A 12,009-nucleotide genomic window follows, 5' to 3' on the forward strand; every position below is an offset into this window, starting at 1 on the left:
GCAGTTTGAGTTAGTTACAGAGCAGTTTGAGTGAGTTACAGAGCAGTTTGAGTTAGTTACAGAGCAGTTTGAGTGAGTTACAGAGCAGTTTGAGTTAGTTACAGAGCAGTTTCAGTGAGTTACAGAGCAGTTTGAGTTAGTTACAGAGCAGTTTCAGTTATTCAAGGAGAGGTTTGAGTTAGTTACAGAGCAGTTTGAGTGAGTTACAGAGCAGTTTGAGTTAGTTACAGAGCAGTTTCAGTTATTCAAGGAGAGGTTTGAGTTAGTTACAGAGCAGTTTGAGTTAGTAACAGAGCAGTTTGAGTTAGTTACAGAGCAGTTTGAGTGAGTTACAGAGCAGTTTGAGTGAGCTACAGAGCAGTTTGAGTTAGTTACAGAGCAGTTTGAGTTATTCAAGGAGAGGTTTGAGTTAGTTACAGAGCAGTTTGAGTTAGTAACAGAGCAGTTTGAGCTGGTTACAGAGCAGTTTGAGTTAGTAACAGAGCAGTTTCAGTTAGTAACAGAGCAGTTTGAGTGAGTTACAGAGCAGTTTGAGTGAGTTACAGAGCAGTTTGAGTGAGTTACAGAGCAGTTTGAATTAGTAACAGAGCAGTTTGAGTTAGTTACAGAGCAGTTTGAGTTAGTTACAGAGCAGTTTCAGTTATTCAAGGAGAGGTTTGAGTTAGTTACAGAGCAGTTTGAGTTAGTTACAGAGCAGTTTGAGTTAGTAACAGAGCAGTTTCAGTTAGTTACAGAGCAGTTTGAGTGAGTTACAGAGCAGTTTGAGTTAGTAACAGAGCAGTTTCAGTTAGTAACAGAGCAGTTTGAGTTAGTTACAGAGCAGTTTGAGTGAGTTACAGAGCAGTTTGAGTTAGTAACAGAGCAGTTTCAGTTAGTAACAGAGCAGTTTGAGTTAGTTACAGAGCAGTTTGAGTGAGTTACAGAGCAGTTTGAGTTAGTAACAGAGCAGTTTGAGTGAGTTACAGAGCAGTTTGAGTTAGTTACAGAGCAGTTTGAGTGAGTTACAGAGCAGTTTGAGTTAGTAACAGAGCAGTTTGAGTGAGTTACAGAGCAGTTTGAGTTAGTAACAGAGCAGTTTGAGTTAGTTACAGAGCAGTTTCAGTTATTCAAGGAGAGGTTTGAGTTAGTAACAGAGCAGTTTGAGTTAGTAACAGAGCAGTTTCAGTTAGTTACAGAGCAGTTTGAGTGAGTTACAGAGCAGTTTGAGTTATTCAAGGAGAGGTTTGAGTGAGTTACAGAGCAGTTTGAGTGAGTTACAGAGCAGTTTGAGTTAGTAACAGAGCAGTTTCAGTTAGTTACAGAGCAGTTTCAGTTAGTTACAGAGCAGTTTGAGTTAGTTACAGAGCAGTTTGAGTGAGTTACAGAGCAGTTTGAGTTAGTAACAGAGCAGTTTCAGTTAGTAACAGAGCAGTTTGAGTTAGTTACAGAGCAGTTTGAGTGAGTTACAGAGCAGTTTGAGTTAGTAACAGAGCAGTTTGAGTGAGTTACAGAGCAGTTTGAGTGAGTTACAGAGCAGTCTGAGTTAGTTACAGAGCAGTTTGAGTTAGTTACAGAGCAGTTTTAGTTAGTTACAGAGCAGTTTGAATTAGTTACAGAGCAGTTTGAGTTAGTTACAGAGCAGTTTTAGTTAGTTACAGAGCAGTTTGAGTTAGTTACAGAGCAGTTTCAGTTATTCAAGGAGAGGTTTGAGTTAGTTACAGAGCAGTTTGAGTTAGTAACAGAGCAGTTTCAGTTAGTAACAGAGCAGTTTGAGTGAGTTACAGAGCAGTTTGAGTGAGTTACAGAGCAGTTTGAGTGAGTTACAAAGCAGTTTGAATTAGTAACAGAGCAGTTTGAGTTAGTTACAGAGCAGTTTAAGTGAGTTATAGAGCAGTTTCAGTTATTCAAGGAGAGGTTTGAGTTAGTTACAGAGCAGTTTGAGTTAGTAACAGAGCAGTTTCAGTTAGTTACAGAGCAGTTTGAGTGAGTTACAGAGCAGTTTGAGTTAGTAACAGAGCAGTTTCAGTTAGTAACAGAGCAGTTTGAGTTAGTTACAGAGCAGTTTGAGTGAGTTACAGAGCAGTTTGAGTTAGTAACAGAGCAGTTTGAGTGAGTTACAGAGCAGTTTGAGTTAGTTACAGAGCAGTTTGAGTGGGTTACAGAGCAGTTTGAATTAGTAACAGAGCAGTTTGAGTTAGTAACAGAGCAGTTTGAGTGAGTAACAGAGCAGTTTGAGTGAGTAACAGAGCAGTTTGAGTGAGTTACAGAGCAGTTTGAGTTAGTAACAGAGCAGTTTGAGTTAGTTACAGAGCAGTTTGAGTTAGTAACAGAGCAGTTTGAGTTAGTTACAGAGCAGTTTCAGTTATTCAAGGAGAGGTTTGAGTTAGTAACAGAGCAGTTTGAGTTAGTAACAGAGCAGTTTCAGTTAGTTACAGAGCAGTTTGAGTGAGCTACAGAGCAGTTTGAGTTATTCAAGGAGAGGTTTGAGTGAGTTACAGAGCAGTTTGAGTGAGTTACAGAGCAGTTTGAGTGAGTTACAGAGCAGTTTGAGTGAGTTACAGAGCAGTTTGAGTGAGTTACAGAGCAGTTTGAGTGAGTAACAGAGCAGTTTGAGTGAGTTACAGAGCAGTTTCAGTTAGTAACAGAGCAGTTTGAGTTAGTTACAGAGCAGTTTGAGTGAGTTACAGAGCAGTTTGAGTTAGTAACAGAGCAGTTTCAGTTAGTTACAGAGCAGTTTGAGTTAGTTACAGAGCAGTTTGAGTTAGTTACAGAGCAGTTTGAGTGAGTTACAGAGCAGTTTGAGTTAGTAACAGAGCAGTTTGAGTTAGTTACAGAGCAGTTTGAGTGAGTTACAGAGCAGTTTGAGTTAGTAACAGAGCAGTTTGAGTGAGTTACAGAGCAGTTTGAGTGAGTTACAGAGCAGTCTGAGTTAGTTACAGAGCAGTTTGAGTTAGTAACAGAGCAGTTTGAGTGAGTTACAGAGCAGTCTGAGTTAGTAACAGAGCAGTTTGAGTTAGTTACAGAGCAGTTTGAGTGAGCTACAGAGCAGTTTGAGTTATTCAAGGAGAGGTTTGAGTGAGTTACAGAGCAGTTTGAGTGAGTTACAGAGCAGTCTGAGTTAGTTACAGAGCAGTTTGAGTGAGTTACAGAGCAGTTTGAGTTATTCAAGGAGAGGTTTGAGTGAAGAAGAGGTTTGAGTGAGTGAAGGCGAAGAGTTGTAATCGAGAGGTTAGAGCTAGTTAAGCAGGGGTTTGAGTTAATTGCAGAGATCATAGAATCTTTACAGTGCAGGAAGCCATTTGACCCATCAGCCTTGCACCGACCCTCTGAAGGGCCCACTGCCCTATCCCCTTAATCCCATAGCCTAACCTGCACATCTTTGGACTGTGGGAGGGAACCGGAGCACCCGGAGGAAACCCACGCACACACGGGGAGAACGTGGAGAGTCCGCACAGACAGTGACCCAAGCTGGAATCGAACCTGGGACCCTGGCGCTGTGAGGCAGCAGTGCTAACCGCCCTGGCACTGTGAGGCAGCAGTGCTAACCGCCCTGGCACAGTGAGGCAGCAGTGCTAACCGCCCTGGCACTGTGAGGCAGCAGTGCTAACCGCCCTGGCACTGTGAGGCAGCAGTGCTAACCGCCCTGGCACTGTGAGGCAGCAGTGCTAACCGCCCTGGCACTGTGAGGCAGCAGTGCTAACCGCCCTGGCACTGTGCCGCCCAAGATGTTTGAGTTGAGGAGAGGTTTGAGTTAATTAATTTTTTAATGAAGTAACAGAGAATTTGATGACGATGAAGTTGAGGGCCGGCACAGGGGTTAGCACGGGCAGCACGGGCAGCACGGGCAGCACGGTGACACAGTGGTTAGCACGGGCAGCACGGGCAGCACGGGCAGCACGGTGGCACAGTGGTTAGCACGGGCAGCATGGTGACACAGGGGTTAGCACGGGCAGCACGGTGGCACAGGGGTTAGCACGGGCAGCACGGGCAGCACGGTGACACAGGGGTTAGCACGGGCAGCACGGTGACACAGTGGTCAGCACGGGCAGCACGGTGGCACAGGGGTTAGCACGGGCAGCACGGGCAGCACGGGCAGCACGGGCAGCACGGTGACACAGGGGTTAGCACGGGCAGCACGGTGACACGGGTTAGCACGGGCAGCACGGTGACACAGTGGTCAGCACGGGCAGCACGGTGGCACAGGGGTTAGCACGGGCAGCACGGGCAGCACGGGCAGCACGGTGGCACAGGGGTTAGCACGGGCAGCACGGTGGCACAGGGGTTAGCACGGGCAGCACGGTGACACAGGGGTTAGCACGGGCAGCACGGTGGCACAGGGGTTAGCACGGGCAGCACGGTGGCACAGGGGTTAGCACGGGCAGCACGGGCAGCACGGTGGCACAGTGGTTAGCATGGGCAGCACGGTGACACAGTGGTTAGCACGGGCAGCACGGGCAGCACGGTGGCACAGGGGTTAGCACGGGCAGCACGGTGGCACAGGGGTTAGCACGGGCAGCACGGGCAGCACGGTGGCACAGGGGTTGGCACGGGCAGCACGGTGGCACAGGGGTTAGCACGGGCAGCACGGGCAGCACGGTGGCACAGGGGTTAGCACGGGCAGCACGGGCAGCACGGGCAGCACGGTGGCACAGGGGTTAGCACGGGCAGCACGGTGACACAGGGGTTAGCACGGGCAGCACGGTGACACAGGGGTTAGCACGGGCAGCACGGGCAGCACGGGCAGCACGGTGGCACAGGGGTTAGCACGGGCAGCACGGTGGCACAGTGGTTAGCACGGGCAGCACGGGCAGCACGGTGACACAGGGGTTAGCACGGGCAGCACGGGCAGCACGGTGACACGGGTTAGCACGGGCAGCACGGGCAGCACGGGCAGCACGGTGGCACAGTGGTTAGCACGGGCAGCACGGGCAGCACGGTGACACAGGGGTTAGCACGGGCAGCACGGGCAGCACGGTGACACGGGTTAGCACGGGCAGCACGGGCAGCACGGGCAGCACGGTGGCACAGGGGTTAGCACGGGCAGCACGGTGACACAGGGGTTAGCACGGGCAGCACGGTGACACAGGGGTTAGCACGGGCAGCACGGTGGCACAGGGGTTAGCACGGGCAGCACGGGCAGCACGGTGACACAGGGGTTAGCACGGGCAGCACGGTGACACAGGGGTTAGCACGGGCAGCACGGTGACACAGGGGTTAGCACGGGCAGCACGGTGACAGAGTGGTTAGCACGGGCAGCACGGGCAGCACGGTGACACAGGGGTTAGCACGGGCAGCACGGGCAGCACGGTGACACAGGGGTTAGCACGGGCAGCACGGTGACACAGGGGTTAGCACGGGCAGCACGGTGACACAGTGGTTAGCACGGGCAGCACGGTGACACAGTGGTTAGCACGGGCAGCACGGTGACACAGTGGTTAGCACGGGCAGCACGGGCAGCACGGGCAGCACGGTGACACGGGTTAGCACGGGCAGCACGGGCAGCACGGGCAGCACGGGCAGCACGGTGACAGGGGTTAGCACGGGCAGCACGGTGGCACAGGGGTTAGCACGGGCAGCACGGGCAGCACGGTGACACAGGGGTTAGCACGGGCAGCACGGTGACACAGGGGTTAGCACGGTGACAGAGTGGTTAGCACGGGCAGCACGGTGACACAGGGGTTAGCACGGGCAGCACGGTGACACAGGGGTTAGCACGGGCAGCACGGTGACAGAGTGGTTAGCACGGGCAGCACGGTGACACAGGGGTTAGCACGGGCAGCACGGTGACAGAGTGGTTAGCACGGGCAGCACGGGCAGCACGGTGACACAGGGGTTAGCACGGGCAGCACGGTGGCACAGGGGTTAGCACGGGCAGCACGGGCAGCACGGTGACACAGGGGTTAGCACGGGCAGCACGGTGACACAGGGGTTAGCACGGGCAGCACGGTGACACAGGGGTCAGCACGGGCAGCACGGGCAGCACGGGCAGCACGGTGACACAGGGGTTAGCACGGGCAGCACGGTGACACAGGGGTTAGCACGGGCAGCACGGGCAGCACGGTGGCACAGGGGTTAGCACGGGCAGCACGGTGACACAGGGGTTAGCACGGGCAGCACGGGCAGCACGGGCAGCACGGTGGCACAGTGGTTAGCACGGGCAGCACGGTGACACAGGGGTTAGCACGGGCAGCACGGGCAGCACGGGCAGCACGGTGACACAGGGGTTAGCACGGGCAGCACGGTGGCACAGGGGTTAGCACGGGCAGCACGGTGGCACAGTGGTTAGCACGGGCAGCACGGTGGCACAGTGGTTAGCACGGTGACACAGGGGTTAGCACGGTGACACAGGGGTTAGCACGGGCAGCACGGGCAGCACGGTGACAGGGGTTAGCACGGGCAGCACGGTGACACAGTGGTTAGCACGGGCAGCACGGGCAGCACGGGCAGCACGGTGACACAGGGGTTAGCACGGGCAGCACGGGCAGCACGGTGACACAGGGGTTAGCACGGGCAGCACGGTGACACAGGGGTTAGCACGGGCAGCACGGTGACACAGGGGTTAGCACGGTGACACAGGGGTTAGCACGGGCAGCACGGTGGCACAGGGGTTAGCACGGGCAGCACGGGCAGCACGGGCAGCACGGGCAGCACGGTGACACAGTGGTTAGCACGGTGACACAGGGGTTAGCACGGGCAGCACGGTGACACAGGGGTTAGCACGGGCAGCACGGTGGCACAGGGGTTAGCACGGGCAGCACGGGCAGCACGGGCAGCACGGGCAGCACGTTGACACAGTGGTTAGCACGGTGACACAGGGGTTAGCACGGGCAGCACGGGCAGCACGGTGGCACAGGGGTTAGCACGGGCAGCACGGTGACACAGGGGTTATCACGGGCAGCACGGGCAGCACGGTGGCACAGGGGTTAGCACGGGCAGCACGGTGACACAGTGGTTACCACGGGCAGCACGGTGGCACAGGGGTTAGCACGGGCAGCACGGTGACACAGGGGTTAGCACGGGCAGCACGGTGGCACAGGGGTTAGCACGGGCAGCACGGTGGCACAGGGGTTAGCACGGGCAGCACGGTGACACAGGGGTTAGCACGGGCAGCACGGGCAGCACGGTGACACAGGGGTTAGCACGGGCAGCACGGGCAGCACGGTGGCACAGGGGTTACCACGGGCAGCACGGTGGCACAGGGGTTAGCACGGGCAGCACGGGCAGCACGGGCAGCACGGTGGCACAGGGGTTAGCACGGGCAGCACGGTGGCACAGGGGTTAGCACGGGCAGCACGGTGACACAGGGGTTAGCACGGGCAGCACGGTGACACAGGGGTTAGCACGGGCAGCACGGGCAGCACGGTGGCACAGTGGTTAGCACGGGCAGCACGGTGACACAGGGGTTAGCACGGGCAGCACGGGCAGCACGGTGGCACAGTGGTTAGCACGGGCAGCACGGTGACACAGGGGTTAGCACGGGCAGCACGGGCAGCACGGGCAGCACGGTGGCACAGGGGTTAGCACGGGCAGCACGGTGACACAGGGGTTAGCACGGGCAGCACGGTGACACAGGGGTTAGCACGGGCAGCACGGGCAGCACGGGCAGCACGGTGGCACAGGGGTTAGCACGGGCAGCACGGGCAGCACGGTGGCACAGTGGTTAGCACGGGCAGCACGGTGGCACAGAGGTTAGCACGGGCAGCACGGTGACACAGGGGTTAGCACGGGCAGCACGGTGACACAGGGGTTAGCACGGGCAGCACGGGCAGCACGGTGGCACAGGGGTTAGCACGGGCAGCACGGTGACACAGGGGTTAGCACGGGCAGCACGGTGACAGGGGTTAGCACGGGCAGCACGGTGGCACAGTGGTCAGCACGGGCAGCACGGTGACACAGGGGTTAGCACGGGCAGCACGGTGACAGGGGTTAGCACGGGCAGCACGGTGACACGGGTTAGCACGGGCAGCACGGTGACAGGGGTTAGCACGGGCAGCACGGTGGCACAGTGGTTAGCACGGGCAGCACGGTGACACAGGGGTCAGCACGGGCAGCACGGGCAGCAAGGGCAGCACGGTGACACAGGTGTTAGCACGGGCAGCACGGTGACAGAGTGGTTAGCACGGGCAGCACGGTGGCACAGTGGTCAGCACGGGCAGCACGGTGACACAGGTGTCAGCACGGGCAGCACGGTGACAGAGTGGTTAGCACGGGCAGCACGGTGGCACAGTGGTCAGCACGGGCAGCACGGTGACACAGGGGTTAGCACGGGCAGCACGGTGGCACAGGGGTTAGCACGGGCAGCACGGTGACACAGGGGTTAGCACGGGCAGCACGGTGACACAGTGGTTAGCACGGGCAGCACGGTGACACAGTGGTTAGCACGGGCAGCACGGGCAGCACGGTGACAGAGTGGTTAGCACTACTGCTCACAGCACCATGGAGCCGGGTTTGATTCCCCGCTGGGTCGCTGTCTGTGCGGAGTCTGCACGTTCTCCCAGTGTGTGCGTGGGTTTCCTCCGGGTGCTCCGGTTTCCTCCCACAGTCCAAAGATGTGCAGGTTAGGTGGATTGGCCATGATAAATTGCCCTTAGTGTCCAAATAGGTGGGGTTACTGGGTTACGGGGATAGGGTGCATGGGTGAGCTAAAGTAGGGTGCTCTTTCCAAGGGCAGGTGCAGACTCGATGGGCCGAATGGCCTCCTTCTGCACTGTAGTTTCTATGATTGATGTGAGGCAACCGCCCCTACCACCCTCCCAGGCAGCGCGGTCCAGACCCTAACCACCCTCTGGGTAAAAACATTTTTCCTCAAATCCCCCCTAATCTTCCTGCCCCTCACCTTGAACTTGTGTCCCCCTCGTAACCGACCCTTCAACTAAGGGGAACAGCTGCTCCCTATCCACCCTGTCCATGCCCCTCAGAATCTTGTCCACCTCGATCAGGCCGCCCCTCAGTCTTCTCCGCTCCAGAGAAAACAACCCAAGCCTATCCAACCTCTCTTCATAACTGAAATGTTCCATCCCAGGCACCATCCTGGTGAATCTCCTCTGCACCCCCTCCAGCACAATCACATCCTTCCTATAATGTGGTGACCAGAATTGCACACAGTGCTCCAGCTGTGGCCTCACCAAAGTTCTGTACAACTCCAACATGACCTCCCTGCTTTTGTAATCTACGCCCCGATTGATAAAGGCAAGTGTTCCATATCCCTTTTTCACCCCCCTATTAACCTGCCCTTCTGCCTTCAGAGATCTGTGGACAAACACACCAAGGTCCCTTTGTTCCTCGGAACTACCCAGTGTCGGGCCATTCATCGTCTACTTCCTTGTCACATTACTCCCTCCAAAACCTATCACCTTCAGGGTTAAATTCCATCGGCCACTTTTCTGCCCATTTGACCATCCGGTCTGTATCTTCCTGTGACCGAGACACTCGGCCTCACTGTTAACCACTCGGACAATCGTTGTGCAAACTTACTGACCCTACCCCCAAACATAGTCATCTGTGTAATTTATAACAATGGTGAATAATACTTTGGCTACAGGAATTGGCTACAGGAATAGTGCCAGAGGACTGGAGGATAACAAATGTGGTCCCTTTGTTCAAAAAGGGGAGCAGAGACAACCCCGGCAACTATAGACCGGTGAGCCTCACGTCTGTAGTGGGTAAAGTCTTGGAGGGGATTATAAGAGACAAGATTTATAATCATCTAGATAGGAATAATATGATCAGGGATAGTCAGCATGGCTTTGTGAAGGGTAGGTCATGCCTCACAAACCTTAGAGTTCTTTGAGAAGGTGACTGAACAGGTAGATGAGGGTAGAGCAGTTGATGTGGTGTATATGGATTTCAGCAAAGCGTTTGATAAGGTTCCCCACGGTAGGCTATTGCAAAAAATACGGAGGCTGAAGATTGAGGGTGATTTAGAGATGTGGATCAGAAATTGGCTAGCTGAAAGAAGACAGAGGGTAGTGGTTGATGGGAAATGTTCAGAATGGAGTAGTCACAAGTGGAGTACCACAAGGATCTGTTCTGGGGCCGTTGCTGTTTGTCATTTTTATCAATGACCTAGAGGAAGGCGCAGAAGGGTGGGTGAGTAAATTTGCAGACGATACTAAAGTCGGTGGTGTTGTCGATAGTGTGGAAGGATGTAGCAGGTTACAGAGGGATATAGATAAGCTGCAGAGCTGGGCTGAGAGGTGGCAAATGGAGTTTAATGTAGAGAAGTGTGAGGTGATTCACTTTGGAAAGAATAACAGGAATGCGGAATATTTGGCTAATGGTAAAGTTCTTGAAAGTGTGGATGAGCAGAGGGATCTAGGTGTCCATGTACATAGATCCCTGAATGTTGCCACCCAGGTTGATAGGGTTGTGAAGAAGGCCTATGGAGTGTTGGCCTTTATTGGTAGAGGGATTGAGTTCCGGAGTCGGGAGGTCATGTTGCAGCTGTACAGAACTCTGGTACGGCCGCATTTGGAGTATTGCGTACAGTTCTGGTCACCGCATTATAGGAAGGACGTGGAGGCTTTGGAGCGGGTGCAGAGGAGATTTACCAGGATGTTGCCTGGTATGGAGGGAAAATCTTATGAGGAAAGGCTGATGGACTTGAGGTTGTTTTCGTTGGAGAGAAGAAGGTTAAGAGGAGACTTAATAGAGGCATACAAAATGATCAGGGGGTTGGATAGGGTGGACAGTGAGAGCCTTCTCCCGCGGATGGATATGGCTGGCACGAGGGGACATAGCTTTAAACTGAGGGGTAATAGATATAGGACAGAGGTCAGAGGTAGGTTCTTTACGCAAAGAGTAGTGAGGCTGTGGAATGCCCTACCTGCTACAGTAGTGAACTCGCCAACATTGAGGGCATTTAAAAGTTTATTGGATAAACATATGGATGATAATGGCATAGTGTAGGTTAGATGGCTTTTGTTTCGGTGCAACATCGTGGGCCGAAGGGCCTGTACTGCGCTGTATCGTTCTATGTTCTATGTTCTATGTTCTAATAGTGGGCCCAGCTCCGATCCCTGTGGTACGTCACTGGTCAGTGGATTCCAGTCACTAAAGCAGCCGTTTGTCATCACCCTCATAAGTCTCCCATGTGGGACCTTGTCAAAGGCTTTGCTGAAATCCATGTAAACTACATCAACTGCACTACCCTCATCTACACACCTGCACAACCGCACTACCCTCATCTACACACCTGATCACATGCTCAAACAATTCAATCAAATTTGTTCGGCATGAGCTCCCTCTGACAAAGCCACGCTGACTATTCTTGATCAAACCGCGCCTCTCCAAGTGGAGATAGATTCTCTCCTTCAGAATCTGGGAATATACAAGTGTCTACACAGAGGTCGGTCACTGTTGTAGGAACAGGGCAGCCCAGAAACAGCGATGTGATAATTGACCAGATTTTGGTCATGTTATTTGAGGGGTAAATATGGAGCGGTCAATGGGGGGTGGGGGGTGGGGGGGGGGGGGGTACGGTCGGCTTCCTTCCCCGTTGCTCTTCTTCAAATTGCGTCACAGGGTCTTGTACACGGGAGACAGTAAATAAGAATTTAAACATCCTGTCTGAGGACCAGCCCCTGTATCATTCCCACTGGCAGCCTCGCCCTGGATCTGGTGCTCGAGCTCCCGGAGCGGGACTTCAGCCGATGATTTTGTGATTTGGGTGGAAGAAAGCAACTCATTCTTTTAAAAGAAAATGTGCCTCCCAGGTTGAGTCCTTGGCCGGTGGTGACTGTTGTTCTTGTGTCTTTCAGGACGGTTTTGCGGTGAGAAGCTGCCAGAAACGCTTGTTTCCAATGAGAGTCGACTGTGGATTGAATTCCGAAGCAGCGGCAACTGGGTGGGAAAAGGCTTCTCTGCTGTTTATGAAGGTACGAACGTTATTCAGCTAAATCCTGTCGTCGAAGGTGACATTTTGCCAAATTATTCCGACTAACAGAAGAGTTACTGTTTAGGCCCATGTGACAATCGCATCTTTGAGACCAATGATTTTGAAGTGGGTGGGACCAGTTGAATCGCCCGCTC

The 12,009-nt window shown here is 54.0% G+C and overlaps 1 protein-coding gene across 3 annotated transcripts in view; it reads left to right on the plus strand.

The window, feature by feature from the left end:
* LOC140403691 (tolloid-like protein 2) overlaps positions 1–12,009 on the plus strand; it is a 726,814-nt gene that overhangs the window by 604,828 nt on the left and 109,977 nt on the right. For all 3 annotated transcript variants that reach the window (XM_072491868.1, XM_072491869.1, XM_072491870.1), the window contains one exon: positions 11,739–11,855. In XM_072491868.1, the coding sequence (XP_072347969.1) occupies positions 11,739–11,855 (117 nt within the window). The remainder of the gene's footprint in view (positions 1–11,738; positions 11,856–12,009) is intronic.

This window comes from Scyliorhinus torazame, chromosome 28 (genome assembly GCF_047496885.1).
Source record: "Scyliorhinus torazame isolate Kashiwa2021f chromosome 28, sScyTor2.1, whole genome shotgun sequence".
Classification (NCBI taxonomy): Eukaryota; Metazoa; Chordata; class Chondrichthyes; order Carcharhiniformes; family Scyliorhinidae; genus Scyliorhinus; species Scyliorhinus torazame.